Raw genomic sequence first — 20,354 nt, 5'->3', positions numbered from 1 at the left:
TCTCTAAATGCTGGAACTCAACTGCAGAGAAGCCTGTATCTCAATGCCTGTATTTGACAATGAAATCGTTTTGCCTACTTACGCTAACCACTGCCTCTCCCATATTCTTCATCAATAAATAAAAAGAGACACAGTGGTCAAAGACAAGACTGAGGGAAAAGCCTGCTTGTTTTTTCCCGTGGTTCTCAGCAGGCTTTTATATATGACTCTCTTTCAAAACATGAAAATTTACACAAAGAGGAAGCCAATGAAAGTCAATGATGCCCACAGCTTAGTTTTCATTGGTTTGTATGTGTTTTGGATATCACAGCTTTTGAATCGTATACACCATTTACTATCAGTTTTCAAAAATTCAGGTCAGAGATATGTTAAAGTTCTAGGTTTGTGTTCAAAAGATGCAAGAACAATACTGCTTTCTGGCTGATTTTTCTCACTATGTCTTTGAGTAGTTTTGTTAATCAAGGAAACACATCCTTCTGAAATAGTTCACGGTCCTTAGATGCTCTTAGCTGTCATTTCTTACCAGCAATCGCAGTTACTGGTACGGCTTTAAACTTCACGGAAACATCTGCAAAAGCCCCTCCTATCCGAGTCACGTTGATGATGGGTCCGACGTGATTTTCCGCCACTCGGACAACTGAGGCCGAGAGCTGAAGGATTCCAAAGGCATCATCATTGGCGAGGATGATTATGTGAGCTATGGTTTCTACCTGAGGCCCAAGCCGAGGAGAGTCTGGAACTGAAAAGCAGAAGAGAAGGTCACAGATGAAGATTCTAGGAACTTCCTGACTATCAAGAAGCCTAGCAAGCTTCCATCAGCCAAACGAGATCTTCATCTGATAACACTCTCTATATTTTTAAAAACTTAAATATGTATCTGTGTACCAATATTAATTAAGGCATTGAAGATACAAAAATAAATCACATGTCCCTGCTTCCTTGAAGCTTACATTCTGTGGATATTTTTATTATAGAATCATAGTAAAAAACAGTTACCCTACAAGAATAATTTATTAAGTTGGAAATTTATCAAAGGGGAAAATGATTCAAGTATCATTAATCATCAATTTACATAATTTTACACTGGATAATGAACTACAGAATTATGATCTTCTGGTTAGTTCACCACCATGACATTTTATTCAAAAAATAAAAGCGTTCCATTTACAAAAGTAACAGAAAAGTAATGTAGCCCCTTGAGGTCAAAGACCAGTTACAAACTATAGTCAACCTACTGAGAACACTACCTAACGGAATTTGTATTCTGTCACACAAGGATTCTCTGTCCCCTTTCCTCTCTTTATTAGTCATTGTCCTATTTTCTTCCCTGAGATTAACATGTTTAGCTTCCTTATGAGTAATAACATGCACTATTTATCTTTCTATGCATGTAATTCACTTACAATAATGCCCTATAGTTCCACCAACTATTCCACAAATAACAAAATTCCCACCTTTTTAAAAGCTGGATAATATTCCATTGTGCACACATACAGTTTCTTTAACTACTCATGTGCTGAAGTACATGATTACATATGATAGACACATTACATAGTGGATAGGGAGTAAACAGATGAGGAATCTGAGGTGCAAAGAAATTGTGAAAATTTCCTAAGATCTTGCACTGGAACTGTCAGGCAATGTCAAGAGGATTACTATAACTCTACAGCTTTCCTCATTTTCTGCTTTCTAACTACAATCCTTCACCAAGCCAGCTATGCAAACATCCATTATCCAGGACTGGGCATCCTGCCCTCCACACAGGCCCAAGTGCCGGCCAAACTCCTCATTTGTGAGAGTTGATGATTATACTCAGGAGACAGCATCAGGTTTTAGGTCAAATGTGTCTATTAAAATCTGAGCCACAATTGCACAGATATGCACTGAATTGCTTACTATTTAGCTTACACTGTATGAGTTCTGAGTTGTGCTGTGTATGCTGTACGGTCTCAGGGACAAGTGAAGATAAACTACACATGAACGGCCTCTGCAGCATGCAGACACCCAGCAGGTACCACTGTATTACTGACAATTGCCTGTGTTTTCTGAGTGTTTCCCATGTACCAGACACTGTTAATTTCTACATATATTATCATGTTTAACCATCATAGAATATTATGGGTAAGCAAATTGAGGTTTTTAAAATTATATGAAATAGCTTATTACTACGGGCTGGCACATATGTTATCTGATACCAGCATCCACAGGTCCTGGCCCCTGGGAAAGCAATACTCCCCCGCGGTTTGACTTCTACTTTAATAAATTGGTGATCTGCCTCAAAACCAAGCTGTGTTTTACAGCTATTACTTAATAAGAATAAATATTGAGTTTTTTAAAAATTTGATTTCTAACATAACTGATCTAAAGCTGGCTTTAAACAGAGAAGTGGGGAAAGGTTGTATGTGAATTTTTAACATCCACTTCAGTGTGAGGCTTTAACGTTAATAATCATAAATTTTCTTCTACAATCTTGGATTATAATCATTTTCATCGTGGCTAAAATGTTGTTCCCCCTGTAGTTTGTATCAAATGGGAATAAACCAGTTAAGATACCTTTAGCCATATGGCAGAATACAATCAATACGAAGGCCTTTGGGATCTTACATTTTAGGATACAGAACTCCACAGCTCTTACAGTTTCTTACTGTCACACTGCCCTGTTCCCCTCCCCTCACACATTTGTCACCAATATCATGCAAAGAGATATGGGTGGTTAGGGAATCTTCAGATGGGAATCTAGCAATATCTTCAGATTGCAGATGGATTCCAGGATGTGTGAAGCTGCAATATACAGCACAGTAGTGCTAGAGATCAGTTACACACGGATCCCATAAAAACTTCTGAAATTTACTCTGAGAACAAAACTGACATTAAAAACACGATTCCCAAGGTGAGAAGGGGAATATGTCCATTTCCCACTGTCTCACAGATAAACATGTATGAGGCAATGCTTTCAAAGTTAACGATTCCATATTCTTATAAAAGTTTTTACTGAGCTAAAGTCATATTTCTAATAATAACAATACATTAATGGATACTTACTCGGGCGATTCTGCACTTTTTCCATTAAAACTGAATCGAGTAGCTCAATAAACACAGACTCTGACTTTTCTGGTTCATCATCATCCAAAATTGAAATAGTGATGGTTGCTTGACTCTGATTAGCTCTGAAAAGAGTGAATCCGGAAGCAGATGCATAGTCCTGTCCTTGGGTTGCTCTGGCTAAATTAGGTGGAAAATAAGATGGTGTTTCCATATCGTCGACTGTTGTGTAAGAGACTCTGACTTTCCCCAGGAGGCCTTTCAACCTGATTATTGATAATGTGACATTCTGGGGCGCTTCCTCAACTATAACAGGTCTATTTTCTGCAGAAAAAATGAATACCCCATAAGGATCATCACTGGCCAAAACTATCAGCGTGGCATTAGTGTGAACTCCTAAGGTGCCCCTGGAGACATTGAGGATTGACACCGAGAAGGCCTTATCCAGCTCGGGATCTTCATCTGGCAGGATTTCCACTGTGATATGGGCATGCTTCTGCCCGACCTCAAAAGTGACGTTGCCGGAGGTGAAGGCCAGATCACCGTCTGGGTCGGAGTCTATGCTCCAATGCAAGGTCACCTGGGACAGAGCTCCATGACTCCTTATCACCTACAAAATATTTATAGCAAATGTTTCAAAGAGAGATCGAATCCATTGACTTAGAGGCTCATGAGTACATAATGATGGCCATCACTGCAAATTTTAATTTTATGTAACTTCTCAAGACCGTAAGACTATTCAAGGCAAAGAAAATACACCACTCACCCCTGATTAAACAAATGGAGGGTAGTTAAAAAGTGATTACTGCTAAGCGTGATGGTGCAGGCCCATAATCTCAGCCTCAGGAGGCTGAGGCAGGAGGACTACACGAATTTGAGGTCAGCCTGGGCTACACAGTGAGTTCAAGACCAGCCTGAAATGCATAGTGAGATAGCATCTCAAGAAGAACAAAAAGTAATTATTACATGAAACTACAAAGTGATGGAAAAATTTTAGTTTTTAAATTATACATGTATCTTATATGCAATTCTAATATCCATCAAAAATAAATCAAACGCAACTAACAATTTATTACACTTATGCACATTTATAAAAAAATTTACATTTGCTGCAAAAAAGTGATGTTTAGTTGACTGTAAGAAATAGGTAAGTGGCATTTTTCTGCAGTTACCTATAAACTCATTTTTAAAACAAATTATACTCCTTTTATCTTTGATATCATATATCAGTCACACAAAAAAAACCCCACATTTGATGCAAGGTATAATAAAACACATTTTAAAAGGAAGCAGTGGGTCCAGGGACATAGCTCAGCAGCACAAGTGCCTGCCTGGCAACACAAGGTCCCGAGTTCAACTCCCAGTACCAAAACAAAAAAAAAAAAAAAAAAAAAAAAAAAAAAAAAAAAAAAAGGAAGAAATGTTTTTTTCAATATATTGGGAAGGATGAAGAGCTTAAAAAATATTTAAAAATAACTCCCAACTTCTTATTACCAAAAAAATTTTTACTTGTGCTAGCTCAAAATAAAGTTATAGGTAATGATTTTAATAAACTGTGATCTTTCTTCCTAATTTGTTTTTTTTCATTTCTAAATAGCTGTTCAATTAATTTCACAATGCTTTATTGAAGATCTAGCACAGTAAGACAGAAGAATATGTTTGGGTAATTTTTCTTCATTATTTGTATAAAAGCTGAGGCCACTAACAAAGCTTCTAGCTCCCCCGGTCACTGAACAATAGACTCCTTATTAATTTCTTCTGGAACCAAGCAGAATGAATGTACTTACACACATATACTTAGCCTCATATTCTCTCTCTGTCTCTCTGTCTCTGTCTCTCTGTCTCTCTCTCTCTCTCTGTCTCTCTTTCTCTCTGTCTCTTCCTTTTTCTCCTGAGAAATTGCAGAACAGGATTTCACCCACTGCCATCAGGCATGGCCAGGCCACTTGTTGTGACCAGAGGAATGTACGTAGAACTAATGAAAATCACTTTCAGAAAGAACTGGGGAATGTAGGGGTGGTGGAGTATGCCTGTAATCCCAGCTACTGGGCAATTTAGAAAGACCTGGTCTCAACATAAGATAAACTGGGCAGCACTGGGCAACTCAGTGAGACTTTGTCCTGAAATAAGATACAAAGAGGCTGGGGACGTAGCTGAGTGGTCCAGTGAGTTCTGTCCTCAGTACCACAAAAAGAAGACAGCAAAAAGGAAGAAATTAAGATTAAGAATACCTACTGAGACATAGGCTCTGTACTGATGATCAGGGGTCTTTGCCAGGTAGGTTGGATGAATACCATGAGCAAAACACAAACTTTTGTTGCACTTAAGGCATTAAGATTTTGGAGATGTTTGTTACCATAGTCTGAGTGCACAGAAAACTCTATGGAAGGTAGATACTCATAGTACAGCTTCATCATATTTCTCTTTAAAGAGTCAGATATCTAGACCTCAAAATAACAAAATGAATTCTTATGCACAACTAAACACAGACAAATTTCAAATCACTATTCAATTATCAATTTGGAATGTCTTTGCCAATGGGCTCATTCCTTCCTATCTATAGGAATGAACAAAACGAAACAACCAGAATATTACAATAAAACACCCTATTGTTACACTAAAACATTTTTTTAAAAGAATGCAGAGCAGGAAAGGAGGAGAAAGGCACTCACTTTCAACAGGACCGTGCTGTGCCCATCTTCTGGTTCAGTTCCATTGAGGAAGAGCGACTCAGGGCTAAATTCAAACAGGCCGTGTGCGTGGTCAGAGGCCGCGATTGTCACCAGGATCTGGGAAGCCACTCCTAGGCTGGCTGCGGGAACAGGTTCCAATGCCAATCAGTAATTCACAAACCACAGGAAAAGCCACGGAGCAGCTTTCTGAAAAGAGCCATTCTGTTCGCGGAGTACATTCTAATTTGTGTTAGAAAGAAAGGCGGACACAAACGGTGGCCACACGTATTCATGCTTTCATGACCTCTCTCTGCGCCGGCACCAATGCGGCACGCAGGCCCTGCACAGGCGCTCGGGGATGAATGGGAAAAACTTGTTTCTCTTTCTCTTCTCTGTGAAAGAGAACATTCTTCAGAAAGTGTCTGAGGAAGGTCTCCCACGACCTTCACTGACCTCAGAGGAACCGAGCCAGCCAACAATAGCAGTTTCCCTTCGATTTTCCTCCATATGACTGAATGAACCCTGGTTTCCAGTATGTGTCAGCTCTAGGTCTCCTTTCACATCATCTTATTATCAGTTTTATCTCTCTTGATTCTGTAGAGTCCAGTCCTGGACTAAAACAATGCTAAGATCTAAAGAAGCTTCTTCTATTTTCCTAGGAAAAACACTCAGTATTTATTACTGAGACAAAAAAATACCCAATAACTACAGGTAGTAGAGGAGTTGGACATAGAGGTTAAGAGGCACTGATGCAAGCTAGGCATGCAGGGGAGGAACATGAGTTTGGACACTCCACTCAGCAACCGGGCACTGGGAAACAGGACCCTCAGGAGCAGAAAGTGCTCTTCCTCAGCAACCAAGTATGCTACAGATTGTCTTCAGGTGTGAGGAAGATACGGAAGGTAAAATGGAGAATCCCACTGCTATGTGAATCTACTTCCAAAGGCATCGTCTTTTCAGCACTCCCCCCACTAGCGGGCAATTTAAGTCACCATCTATTTGATTCCTCATTTCCTTTTCCCATTTGTTTTGAGTAAATGCTACACATAAATCTCATGGTCCTCTCTGCACAGTAAAAAAAGTGTGATGCGTTCAGCACAAAAATACAAATGTTCTGTTTATTGCCTTTTAGGTACTCAAAGCTATGTAGAATGTTTTTCATCAATCATTTTTACAAACACTGTTAAAGCATAATTCCCGTCCTCCAGTCAGACTTGGGAAGCTGCGTTAGGCTCCCAGAGAGATAAGAGCCTGGGTATCGGGAAGGACAGGGGTGTGATTCAGACCTGGCCACTTTCTAGATGAGGGACTGGAATGTGGAGCAAAGAATACTTCACAGTTGCGGTGATGGTTAATGAGGTAAGATACGGAAAGGACCAACACAGACCAGGCGTCAGTAGGGGTTAGCACAGCTGCCTCTGAGAAGAGACATCTGAACACAAACATGGACTGGTAGAGGGCCTGCTTACCACGTCTGTGGATGGCTGGGAAGAAGGGCTCCATGTCCCCGTCACCACTACCACTGCCATCAACCCTAAGGACTTCAGCCACTGCATGAGCAGACACACGGAGACACAGCCCACACGACACACACGGACACAATGAGAAAATTAAAACACGGCAAGCACAGAAGAAAACACAATTGTATTTGCCAGTGACACACACTCTTCCACAGGAAACAGGTCATTTTATAACACTGCGGTGTTACCACACCGGGCAAACTACGAAGTAAGCATGACTTTATTCACCGTCTCAAGGAATACTCCATGTAAACTGTCACTGGTATTTCTCATTTCCAACTATTTGATACCTTTATTTTTAAGCTTTCATTTATTTATAGCAGAGTACATGGTTTTCCTAACATTTAAAAAATGTTCACATGATACATAATATTGGTAATACACTTAGGCCTGTAAGTCTGTGGCCGTCACATTAGGGCTCAAAAAAATTCAAGATTAGAGAAATACATGTAACATTTCCCCCATCCACAAATTCAGACCCCCACATTTGTCATTCTCAACTCAGCCACCCATACTGCAGAAAAGGCCTGAGATCAGCAACTCCCCAGCCCTGGCTGTGAGCCATCCCAGCGGGAAAGCTTTAAGACCCCCCACTTCTCATCTTTCTCACCTGCAAAGTGCTGTCTTGTATAGAAATGTCATAAAGAAAAAAATAAAATAGTAAAAAATAATATGGCAAAAATTTAAAATATGTAAAGACTATAATAAAGGCAAAGTAGTAACATCTTCCAGCCAGGACAGCTTACACACTGACCATTATTTTGCCAAATGCTTACAAAGAAAGAGGGGAGCAGCAGTGAGAATTATGAAAAGCAGAATAAGAAAAGCCACTGCCATACATATGTGCTTCTACTCTATCCCCGGTATCAAGGTTTATCAAAATACTAATGATAGAGCTACCATGTGGTCTAGCTATACCACACCTGGGTATTATCTGAAGGAAAGGAAGTCAGCATACAAGACAGACACCCATACACCCATGTTCACTCTGGTACTAGGCTCATAGTCAAGATATGGAACCAGCCTAGGTGCCCGCCAACAGGTGAATGGATAAAGGAGATACGGTACATACACACCATGGAATTTCATACAGCAAAAATAAGAAAAAAACATGTCATTTGCAATGATGGACTGGAGAACATTGTGTTAAATGAAATAAGCCACGCATAGAAAGACAGGCATCACTTACATGTGGAAACAAAAAACAGACAATGAAATGGATGACGTCAAAGAGGAAGAGGTCCTGTTAGGGAGGAGGCGGGACTGGGAGAGAAGGAAGAGGAGAGGGAAAAGAGGGTAGAAGGGCGGCCGGGCAGGGCACAGCACTGTGCACACAGGTAAGGAAGGGTCCTGGCGAACCTCACAAACTTGTGCAGTTAATGTTTGAATAATAGTTTTTTCTAAAAGTAAAGCTAGTTGATAGGACTAGCTTTCTATAAATGAACAGAATCTACTGTCATCGCAGTAAGCACACAAGCAAATACTGGATATTTCTAAATTGCCAGTCTTACCTCCTCCCTCCAAGTTTAACAACTCAACTTTAAAAGACTTCTCCAGTTCAGGGATAGAATTATCAGTGATGTTGACAAAAATGTACTTATATCTTTCTCCTGGTTGAAATTCTAATGTGCCAGCAGCACTCTGAAATATAAAGGAAAGATTTATCATTAGATTATAACTATTCAGTATTTGAAATTGCAAAATGAAAAAAATGTTTGAGATCTACCGAATTCTTACAAATACTGACACAAAGGAACCTAAGTAAAATACTGTCCAAAATTACAAACACTTCAGTGGATATGAGTGGTGTTCACTATTCTAATTACATAAATTTAAACTAAGTAAAAGAGATAGATGGATTTGAACTTCATTTGCCTATTCATCAAACCAGTAGTCCAGGCAAAAGAGAAACCTTAATAGAGAACATTTGCAAATGCCTTAAGAATTATTTCAGCACAACACAAGAAATTCTCTTGCCCAAACATACGTAGAACATTAAAATTATATAATTGAGATATTTAATACTCAGGGCATAATAAAGGTATTTTCACTCTGACAGTCTAAGAAATAACACATGCTACTCCATTTGGCAGTGATATTTCCCTTTTTATCATTGAAATTAGAATTCATAACATGGGATGGGCTCCTCCCTTCCTCCACTGCGGGACCCGGGTGCCTGTGGGAAGAGCCCCACCAGTCAGCTCCTCCCTTGTTCCCTCAGCAGGGCGCAGAGACGGCAGTAGGGCCCCAGCTGAGGTGCACACGCTGGGCAGGTGGGACTGGCTGGTGGAGATGTCTAAAGCAAGAGGAACAGTACTCTTGCCAGGAGGCAGTGAGTTAGGTGAACTAGCATGGTGCTTGGACACAGAGACATGTGGAATACAACCTGGTGGAGAGAGTCGTTGTCTTTTTATTTTTCTTTTAGAAACATCTGAGAACTCCAGTCATAAAAAACTAACCCTTATCCCCAAATCCAGAGACCAAGATTCACCACAATCCCAGCACAAAGCCACCTGCAATCTTGGCTAGAGTATATTTCTGGGATCAGACTTGGACCTACCACAAAACTGTAGAGACCAGAGCAACTACACTAGTTTTATTTTTCTCCCATTGGCTTTCCTTTCTGCATCTGGCTGGATTAGTTTTTATTTTATTTTTCTCTCTTTCCTCTTTGTTCTGTTTTGTCTTATTTTGCTTGTCTTTCTGTGTGTTGTTTTTTCAGTGTATGTGATTATTTTTGTTTCCTGGTTTTCTTTCTTTCCTCTTTCTTTCATGATTTAGATCTCTTGCTTTTGTTTTTGTTTTATTTTACTCATCTTCTACCTCCTTTTTGTCAATTATCTTGCTTGCTTAATGATACTTTTAGGTTTGTAAACATTGGTTCTTCGCTTTCAGGTTCACATCAGTACTCCTAGGCTTTGTCTTCCAACTCTTCTCTTTCATGCCCTACAATTACCCAAACTTGGAGATCCTCTTACACCCCCAATCTTACTCCTACTATATTTTAACTTCATTTATCTCTCTATCCTACCCTCATCGCTCTTAAATCCCCCACACAACATGGTAAAATTGCTGTATTAAGTGGGAAATTATTGCATACAAGTTCCTGATATAAGTTGGATTTTATTACAAAACTGCAGAACTTATGCCTATGATGAAAGATATCAGACTACAATTGCCACAGTTTGTCAGTAGTCAGGCTGGGCTAGAGTCTACTGTCATTGCTAACTGTACTGCTTCAAGCAGGATGTCATATCTGTTATAATTAATTTTTCTCCCCTGTTTGATAATACTGCAATTGTAAGGATTCGTAACCATCACTATAGTCCAGCAATGCATCTTGATTCAAATAGATGGTGATAGAACTGTGGAGGGGAGGAAGAGGAGGAGGAGGAAGAGGAGGACTGGTGGCGGCTGAAAAGATAAGAAGTATAAAATATAAATAACCTTTATTTTGGGATTGCGGAGAGAGACACCCCGACCCCCTGGGGCGTGGCATCTCCACCCCTGGGCCGGCGATCTCTCCATGGAACACATGGAGTGAGGCACATAAGTAGCCTCGGCCTGGGGTGGAACCTAAGGGGGCATTAGGGATGCACAGGTAGCCCATTGGTCTTAGTTTGGTGCCAGAGGTAATTCCTAAGGGTGGGGGGAGATAGGAGCTCCTTGGCTTTACAGGCTATAGTATCCGGCCTGGGCCAAAACCCTTTCAGATAGCAACTTCACATTCTTAATATATTGGGAAGGAAGGTTTTGGGGGTAGATCTAAAGACTAAGAATCACCTACATCTAGAAGACACCCTGAGAAACAGATATTTTCTAGGAAAGCCTCAACTACAGGGATAAAGCTATCTAACATAAGAAATCTACAAGCATCAACATGGGAAGCAAAATAAAATAAAAGTAGTATATAAAATATGGCAAGATAAAGAAGCAAAATACAACCCCAAATGCCCAGCTCACACAGGACAAGTCTAGAGCACAAAGAGATAGAGGAAATCTAAAGCCAGCCACTGGAATTCTCTGAAATGATAGCAGCAGAAGTGAAAAAACAATTAGAAGAGGCCATAAAAAATAATCTGTAAGGTGCAAAAAGAAATGATGATCAAAATGAAAGATAGTAAAGCAGATACAGATTTTAAAAATAGCATTCCAAAATTTTTTTCTTCCCTTTCAAAACTGTTTTAATGATGTTGAATCTTTTGCATTTTCATAGAACATTGTTATCTTCAAGTGTTTCACCTTAAAATGCTTCTTGAAATTTTTAATTTCTCTGTAATGTTTTCTAGTTTTCTGAATATAGCTTTCATAAATTTTTTGATGAGATTTATCATTACTTTATATTTTAATATTCTTGTAAACAATGTGCTTCGTTTTCATTTCTCACTATGAAGTAGAATTGATTTTCAATAAACATTTAAAAAATACTAGAGGATCTCAGAAAACCAGTGGAAACCATGAATCTCCAATGTAAAAAGAAATGAAAGAGATCTGAACGGAAATCCAGGAGATTAAAAACTCCATTGAAAGTATATGCCACAGATTAAACGAAGGAGAAGTTAGAATATCAGATCTAGAAAGCAGGATTGTGGCTAGTGACCAGGAAAAGAAAGATAAATTAAAATTAGCAAGAAATCACAAAATATCAATTTACCAGACACAAGATGAATCAAGAAGAACAATATGAGTTTTATTGGAGTCAATGAGAGAGCTAGAAACAGAGCAAGAGCCATTAAAAACCTCTACACAGAAATAATAGCAGAAAACTTCCCAAACATGGATAAAGAATTGAACTTAGAAATAAATGAATCATACCGAACCCCAAATAGCCATGACCAAAATAAATCTGTATCAAGGCATGTAATAATGAAGATTCCTGAAATTCAGCACAATAACAGAATATTGAAAGCAGTCAGAGAAAAGAAACAAGTTACCTATAAAAGAGCCTATCAGAGCTCACACAGACTTTACAGCACAAACCCTCAAATGACGTAGAGCTTGGAGTGAGATATTTTAAGCTCTAACACAAAATAATCTTCAACTCAGATTGATGTATCCAGCAGAACTGTTTTTCAAAACCAGTGAAGAAATAAGATACTTCCATGACAAAGAACAACTGAGGAAATTTATGACCACCAAACCAGCTCTACAGAATACTCTGCAGGACACAACACAGAGACATAATGAAGATCACAAACACAAGAACATAAACAAAAAGAAGCTGCCAGGTAGGGCAAGCAATTCAACAGAGGACAAAGACAGGGAATCAGCAACAGAAAAATAACATGAAAAAGATAAGCCAATACATATCTGTTATAACCATCAATATAAATGGTCTCAACTCACCAATCAAAAGAAACAGACTGGCAGAATGGATCAAGAAAGAAGATCCAACAGTATACTGCATTCAAGAATCACATCTAACACAAAAAGAAATTCATAAACTAAAACTCAAAATGGAAAACAATTCTCCATGCCACAGGAGCTCAAGAAGATCACTACATACTTGTTAAGAGAAACTCCAGAAAAAGAGAGAACAATCATAAATATATATGCACCAAACACACCATACAATCTAACTACATAAATTAAATATTAACAGACATGGAAATCCAAACAAGCACTAACACAATTAGTGGGGGACTTTAATACCCCTCTTTAACAATAGATTAACCACACATGAAAATCAACAAAGAAATATCAGAATTAAGCCACGCCTGTGGTTAACTAGACTTGGTAGATGTTTACAGGATGTTCCACCCCAAAACATCAGAATACACATTCTTCTCTGCTGCACATGGAATGTTCTCCAAAACAGACCACATATTAACCCACAAAACATGCAGAAGTAAATGTAGAGCAAATGAAATCATTCATGCGTATTAGGTGATGATAGCACAATGAAACAGGAAATAAGTGACAAAAGGAAGCACAAAAATTAGATAAACACATGGAAATTTTAAAAAACATCCTCCTAAACAACTAGTGGGTCTCAGAAGAAATTAAAGATGAAATTAAGCAGTATAAACAATTAAATGATAATGCCAGTACAACATACCAAAACATAGGGGACACAATGAAAGTAGACCTATGAGGGAAATTTATAGCAATGAACTCCTTCAGCAACAAAACAGAATGAGCTCAAATAAACAACCTATACTGAACCTCAAACTTCTGTAAGAAGAACAAGTTAAGCTCAAAGCTCATATGAGGGAGAAAATTATAAAGGGAAGAATTATATGCAATTGAGACTAAGAAACTACAAAGGATCAATGAATCAAAAAGTTGGTTCCTTAAAAGAATAAATAAAAGTGATAAACCATTAGCCAACCTCATCAAATAGAGGAAAGAAAAAACACAAGTTCAAGCAATTAGGAATGAAAAGGGAAAATCACAATGGATTTAACAGAAATCCAGAAGATCATCAATACCTATTATGAGAACCTATATTCTAATAATATAGAAAACACAGAAGAGATGGACAGATTCCTAAATGCAATCAAATTGCCAAATCTAAATCAAGAAGATAACAAAGTTCTAAATAACCTGGTATTAGCCAATGACATTGAAATGTAACTAAAAACTTATCAAGAAAGCAAAGCCCAGGAAGTAATGAATTCACTGTTGAATTCTACAAGAAACTTACAGAAGAACTAATGCTACTAATGTAAAGAGAAGCCATACTTCCAAAATCTTTCCTGGAACCAAGTATTACTCTGATCCCAAAACCAGAGAAAATTCCAACCAAAAAAGAAAACTACAGGCCAATCTCCACAATGAATATAGACACAAAAATCTACAATAAGATACTGGCAAACAGAATGCAGCAAATGAAGAAGATTATTCACTATGACCACATAGGATTCATCCCAGGGATGCAGGAATGGTTTAGCATACATAAATAAATAAATGTAATACACTGTGTATCAACTGACCAAAACACAAAAATCATATGAACATCTCAAAATATGCAGAAAAGCTCATGACAAAGTGAACACCCATTCATAATAAAAACCCAGCACAAAACTGGAATAGAAAGTCTTTATTTCAATCTGATAAACGCCATCTATGTTAAACCAAGAGACAGCATAGTTCCAAATGGCCAAAAACAGAAATTACTCACTCTAAAATCAAGAAGAAGACATGGATGTTCACCATTAACCACTCCAATCCAATATAGTCCTAGAAATATTAGCCAGAGCAATTAGACAAGAAAAAAAATAAAAGGAATATGGATAGGAAAGGAAGAAGTTACATTATCATTATTTGCAGATGACATGATCGACATAGAAGACACCACAAACTCCACCAAAAAAATTTTAGATTTAACATTTAAATTCAGTATTGTAGTTGGATACAAAGTTAACAGTCAAAAATCAACAGCATTCTTGTACACAAGTAACAAAACTGACAGAAATTAGGGAAACTACACTTTTTAAAAGAGCATCCAAAAATAATGAAATACTTAGGGTTCAGTCTAACAAAGGAAGTAAAAAGATCTATACATTGAGGATTATGGTATTCTGAAAAAGGAGATTGAATAGGATAGCCAAAAATGGAAAGATATCCCTTGCTCTTGGACAGTAAGAACCCACATAATGAAAACGACCCGACTCCCAGTATTGTTATACAGATTTAATACAATCCCAATCAAAATACCATTAGCATGCCTAATGGTATTTTAGAAAACACTCTTAAAATTCATTTGGAATCAGAAAAGACTTAACACAGGAAAAGCAATTCTGCGCAACAAAAGCAAGTCAAGGGCATCACAATCCCTGACCTGAAATTTACTATAAAGCTATGTGATAAAATCAGTATGACATGGGCAAAAAAACCAACCAAACAAACAAACCCAGACCTAAAGATCAATAGAACAGAACAGAAGATTCAAATGCAATTACAAACACTTAGCTACCTTATCTTAGACAAAGGGGTCAAACAGGTTCACCAGAAGAAAGATAGCCTCTTTAATGAATGAGGCTGGAAAAACTGGCTTTCCATGTGCGGGAGACTAAAATGATCCATACATATCGCCATGGACTAAAGTCAAAATGGATCAAAGATCTAACTATTAAAACAGAAACACTAAATCTACTGGAAGGGAAAATAGGGAGAAATCTTGAAGATAGAAGTATAGGCAGAGACTTCAAAACTCAGACCTCACAGGAAATACTACAAAGAATCAACAACTGGGATCTCACCTTATTAAAAAGATTTTTGTACAACAAAAGATATCACCAATACACAGAGTGGGAGAAAGTTTAGACAGTTGTCCCTCAGACAAAGGGATTATATCTAGAACATATAAAAACTTGAAAAAAATAGGCTCCCAAAGTTCAAAGACACAGTCCAAAAATGGGCATCTGAGACACATATATATTTTTAGATGAAGAAATGCAAATCTCTCTAGCATTAAGCATTAAGTCTGCGTGAGCTGCTCTATTTCATTTTGCAGAGTTATTAATGGCCCCATATTTAAGTGGAGGAACCCAAGTACTGATTCGCTTGTTCCCTCATTTATTCTGTTTTTCAGGGTGTCAAACATGTTGTATATGCAGGGCAACATTTTTAATGCTTGCAATTGAAAAGAAGCCAAGACAAAATTTTGCCTCTCTGAATAAAATTCCAAAAAAAGTATTAAGCATTAATAAAGTAACCTAAATAATAATTTTATAAAAGGTACACAGTTAGCTCAGTGAGAAGTAATTAACTTTGCCAGAGTTTAGTAGCCAGTACAGTAATCCTACATGTTTTAATTAATAGAGGTGATATTTAAATCTCATAGGAATCTCTCTTATTTGAACTCAGCAATCTCTTACACAATTGCTGGCCTTTCCTCTGGGATATGGTCTTTGGGTTCCACGATCTCCTTCGCTCTTGATCTTTCTACAATCCTACCTCATTCTTTTCAGTGTACATTATGCCAGTATTAACATTTTCCTTCCAATCTTTAAAAATTGCTCGCCAGATTCTTTTCTGACATTGTATGAGAGCCTACAGGGACAGCGGTCTGTACATGAAAAAATTAAATAGGGGCTTCCTTAGGTCCACTAGCTAATCATACTTTAAAACATACATTACTAGAGAGAGTCCTTTGGGAAAGAAGTCAAGGACAGGGTAGGAAAAAAGAAAAAAAAAAAAAAAAACAGATAAAGGCACTAAATGGCCTTGGAGCTTTGACACCAAGATCAGAAAAAGAGCTGCCAGCTGGGACACAGAGAGAAAGCCAGGTGCACAAACGGTAAGCCGCTGCCACCTCCAGTAAAATACAGGAGAGGCAAGGGAGCCAACTAACTTTAAGGCAGTGTGTACTCACACCAGTGCACTAACATATACACTCTAGTCACTGTATTATTCGCTCCAGGATCATCATAGAGCATAACTGACACCCACTCTAAATTAACCATGAATATGGCAACCTTCTGCCAGCGAGCCACTCACCCCAAAGGAAAGACCTTAAAAGGTAAATCAAGGGCAAGCAGACAGACCAACAGACAGAAGCTGTACATAGACCACTAAAGAAATGACATTAGGGCTGGGGCATAGCTCAGAGAAACACTGTCTGCCTGGCAAGCATGAGGTTTTGAATTCCATTTCTGTTACCATCCTCCCCCCCCCCCCCCCCGGCTGTCCAGAAGTCACTCCAGTTACGGGAAGTTCCAGGTGGACGGGAAAGGGTCTCACCCCCACATGTGAAAGTAGCCAGGAACAAAAGGTCCTCAATGCCCTCTGTTTTTCCAGAGCCTCCCCCAGATTCTTCCTTATCAGGGTGGATTCCACCCCCTACACATGAAGGGTCTCCCTTCCTTTAAACTTTATTCTTCTAACTTTTCTCTTTACCATCCCGGGCTTTACCATCCCGGTGAGTGGGCTGCTTCCATAGCAGAGCAGTGGCACTCATACCCCAAATGCCACTTCTTTGGTTCCCTGACCAGGAGCCAGATGTGACAAATCTATCATAGCCTCAGCTTTCAATACTGTGCATAGGTTTCCACCTCCCAGATTTTACCTCTAGCCACTGACGCATTTAAATCTTAATTGCTATTGGAACTTTTACTTACAATTTCTGCCACAGTCTCCAATTTATGATCTTTCATAAAAAACTGGATCTGCTCAAATCTTCCCCACATAGCTGTATGTGGAGCGGTGAATCGCTCACGCCAGGACCTAGGGGCTCCTTCTTGGAACCCTTTTCAGCCTTGTCCTTCAAGCTAACTAACCTCAAATCTTCCCATCTTAGTTCAAAAATATTTTTTGAGCCCACAGGGCCCCTTTTCACCTACATTGTCTCTAGCCTGGCTCACAACACCACCACCTCTCACCTGTACCACAAAAGTGACTCACTTCTCAATCACTTCTCCTTGTTTAAAAAAAAAAAAAAAACAAAACCGAAAAAACACCAAAGACTCAGAAGTACAGCAAAATCTTTAAGTCCATGCAGAGCTCCTCTCTCTGCTGCATTCTCCACTGTGGAAACTCTGGCCACCTGCAGGCCTCCTACAGCTTGCGCCCTCCTTTGTTGATGCTCATTTCCAGGCATTTACCGTCTCAAGCAGTTCTTCACCCCTTCCCCCGCCGTTCCGTTCCCTGCCTTATGCTTCTGAGCTCAGCCTGAAGCCCAGGAAGCTTTCGCTGAGTAACCCAGCCTGCATCTACATCATCCACCAGTCTCACAGGTCCCAGGCCACGAGCACTGCTTAAGTGTCACTGAGTGTCTAACCGGCTGCTTAACATCATCCCCTGAGCTGGCTTGGAAGCACCCCAATGCTGAGGAGTCCCTGAAACTTCTGTGAGAGTAAGGTTAAGAGTGGTGACATCTGAAATTCAGGGGCTTCCTCTTCTGTACATGATTCCTCCTGGCCCTTTTCCTCTGTCCCCTACTATGTGCCCACCCTCACATACCAAGCCTTAGAAATCTTGCTTTTATGCTGACACTGACCAAGGAGAGACAAGCAGCAAAGGAGGTGGTGAAGGCAAAGTTATCAGGCTATCAGAGATGAGCAGAGGCAACAGTTCAAAGTGCTGACACTCAATGACAGGACACAGTCTAAGTACCTGTGACAGGGTGGGGCAGGAAGGTTTGCTGGTTTGTTTTAGTTATTAAAGAAAGTGATAATATAATTGGAAGTTGGCTAATAAACTGGAAGTTTAGCCTAGTGGGAAATTGAAGGCTACCAATGGGAAAACTAAAGTAATGCTTTAAGAGAATACAGAGAACACAACATTAGACCAAGTTGAGATGTCGTGTGGACTATGATATATATCATTTTAAAGAGAATAAATGTCAAGTATAGCTGGTCTAAAACAGAGGTTGAGAAAGAAGCAATCCAAGAATATGTAGCTAAGATTACTTAAATTCAGCCATTCAGGGATTCCAGGGGTTCAGAGGAAAAGTGTGTAGAAATCATTAAACACTGCACTATTGTGTAATTATGTGGGTCATTTTAGAAAGCAAGTGAAAAACAGGAAAAATAAAATCAAACCCACAGAAAAGGTTTCTTTGGGAAAACAACAATCTTGAAGGATATGACATCCTTCTCGGGGAAGATGCCAAGAAAACGTTATGAGTGTTTGCTTACTAAGAGTACTGGAACGATGAGAAAAGAAAAGGCAGTGGGCCCTGGGTGTTACTCTGGGCGACCATGCGGGGCACAGGTCACACCCTGAGGTCAGGGGGAGCCTAGCTCTGTAGTTCAGAACCCCCTGTTTTTTGATGCTACACTCACTGACCATGCTGAGTATGACTTGAACAATGACTGACCATGCTGAGTATGACTTGAACAATGAATTGAAACTGAAAAGACATGGGTCATCTCTTTGCAATGTTAGGTTTCTCTGATGGATACGGGTAAAAGAATTTGCGTGGGTTAAGAAACATAGCTTTAAATTTATGTAGTCCAAATCTGTAGCCTTAATGTAAAACCTGTAACAACACAAAAGAAACTTAAGAGAAGTGTAAAGTCTAAGAAAAAAGCAATATGGTAGCCATTGAAGTGTCAGGTTCTAATGTAATCAAGAATCTTAATTCACGTAAATGCCAAGGCCAAAAAGCCACCAGCGCTGGTTTTCACGGGCTCATATTCAGTGCAAGACTCTTCTCACCCTCCATGAAATGCAGTGCGCCCATTTTACAAGTGCAAACACAGCACTCAAGGCTCAGGGATGTACCTGGTAGTCCTCTGGACTGAATGCTGTCAGGGACACGGTTCTGAACTCCGCAGTCACCCTTCCCAGAAGGCCCTGCGCACGGACGACCAGCAGCTGGACTTCTCCGTCCTCCTCCTGCACTGTGAGATGTGGCTCGCTGCTGGCAGGCAGGCTCATTGGGTCCTCGGGCCTGGGAGGCGGCTCTGTGGAGAACTGCAGCAAGCCTGGGGACCAGGGAGGAGGGAACACCCCCAAGTCATCCACAGGGGTCTGTTCTGCTTTATTTTGAGACAGGGCCTCAGGGTTGCCCTGGCTGGCCTTCAACTTGAGACCCTAGGGCCTAAAGCTCTGTGGAAGATTTGTTCCTCATCTCAAGCAAGCCTGCACCAATGTTTCAATCACCAGGGTAAAGTCCTGAGGACATTCATGTAGAGAGATTTTAGTGAAGATTTGCTTAACATGTTTTTGACACATAATATGTTTACATACTTGCATGTTAAAAGTAAAAATACTAATTTTCCTTGTTTTTATTCAAAGAAAGTTTTCTCCCTCCAAAGGAATATCAATTAAAGGAACACGGAGCTTTAAAAACATTTATTTTCAAACATTTACACATATTTGAGTGGCATCTCTGGAATTAACCCTCAAACTTATTGCAGAACAGGATTAATGACACCCTAAAGAATTTGCAACATTTTAAAAATAATTTAACTAAGGAAACCAGAATGGAGAGCTTTCCAGGTTTCCTACCTGGACATTTTTGGACAGATATTCTTCCTTTATTCCTTCATAAGAAGTATGCTTTTCAACTTAAAAATTCTGAATTTAGTCAAACAGACATCTATGATAGTTCCCCAATTAAGAAAATTATCACATTTCAGCATAAGACACAAATCAGTGTAGATGACAGGGATCATGTCTTCAAGACCAATAATATAGAAATAAATCACAAATACTTCCATTATATAGA

At 39.2% G+C, this 20,354-nt stretch overlaps 1 protein-coding gene across 4 annotated transcripts in view; it reads right to left on the bottom strand.

Moving 5' to 3' along the window:
* Adgrv1 (adhesion G protein-coupled receptor V1) overlaps positions 1-20,354 on the bottom strand; it is a 526,418-nt gene that overhangs the window by 379,217 nt on the left and 126,847 nt on the right. For all 4 annotated transcript variants that reach the window (XM_063245326.1, XM_063245328.1, XM_063245329.1 and 1 more), the window contains 6 exons: positions 19,406-19,608; positions 8,746-8,875; positions 7,184-7,264; positions 5,715-5,854; positions 3,043-3,652; positions 524-739 (listed from right to left, as the gene is read on the bottom strand). In XM_063245326.1, the coding sequence (XP_063101396.1) occupies positions 524-739; positions 3,043-3,652; positions 5,715-5,854; positions 7,184-7,264; positions 8,746-8,875; positions 19,406-19,608 (1,380 nt within the window). The remainder of the gene's footprint in view (positions 1-523; positions 740-3,042; positions 3,653-5,714; positions 5,855-7,183; positions 7,265-8,745; positions 8,876-19,405; positions 19,609-20,354) is intronic.

Source organism: Cavia porcellus, unplaced genomic scaffold (assembly GCF_034190915.1).
Source record: "Cavia porcellus strain 051 isolate PalLab524CR breed Dunkin Hartley unplaced genomic scaffold, mCavPor4.1 scaffold_2, whole genome shotgun sequence".
NCBI lineage: Eukaryota > Metazoa > Chordata > Mammalia > Rodentia > Caviidae > Cavia > Cavia porcellus.
This window is presented reverse-complemented; position numbering and strand designations above follow the sequence as displayed.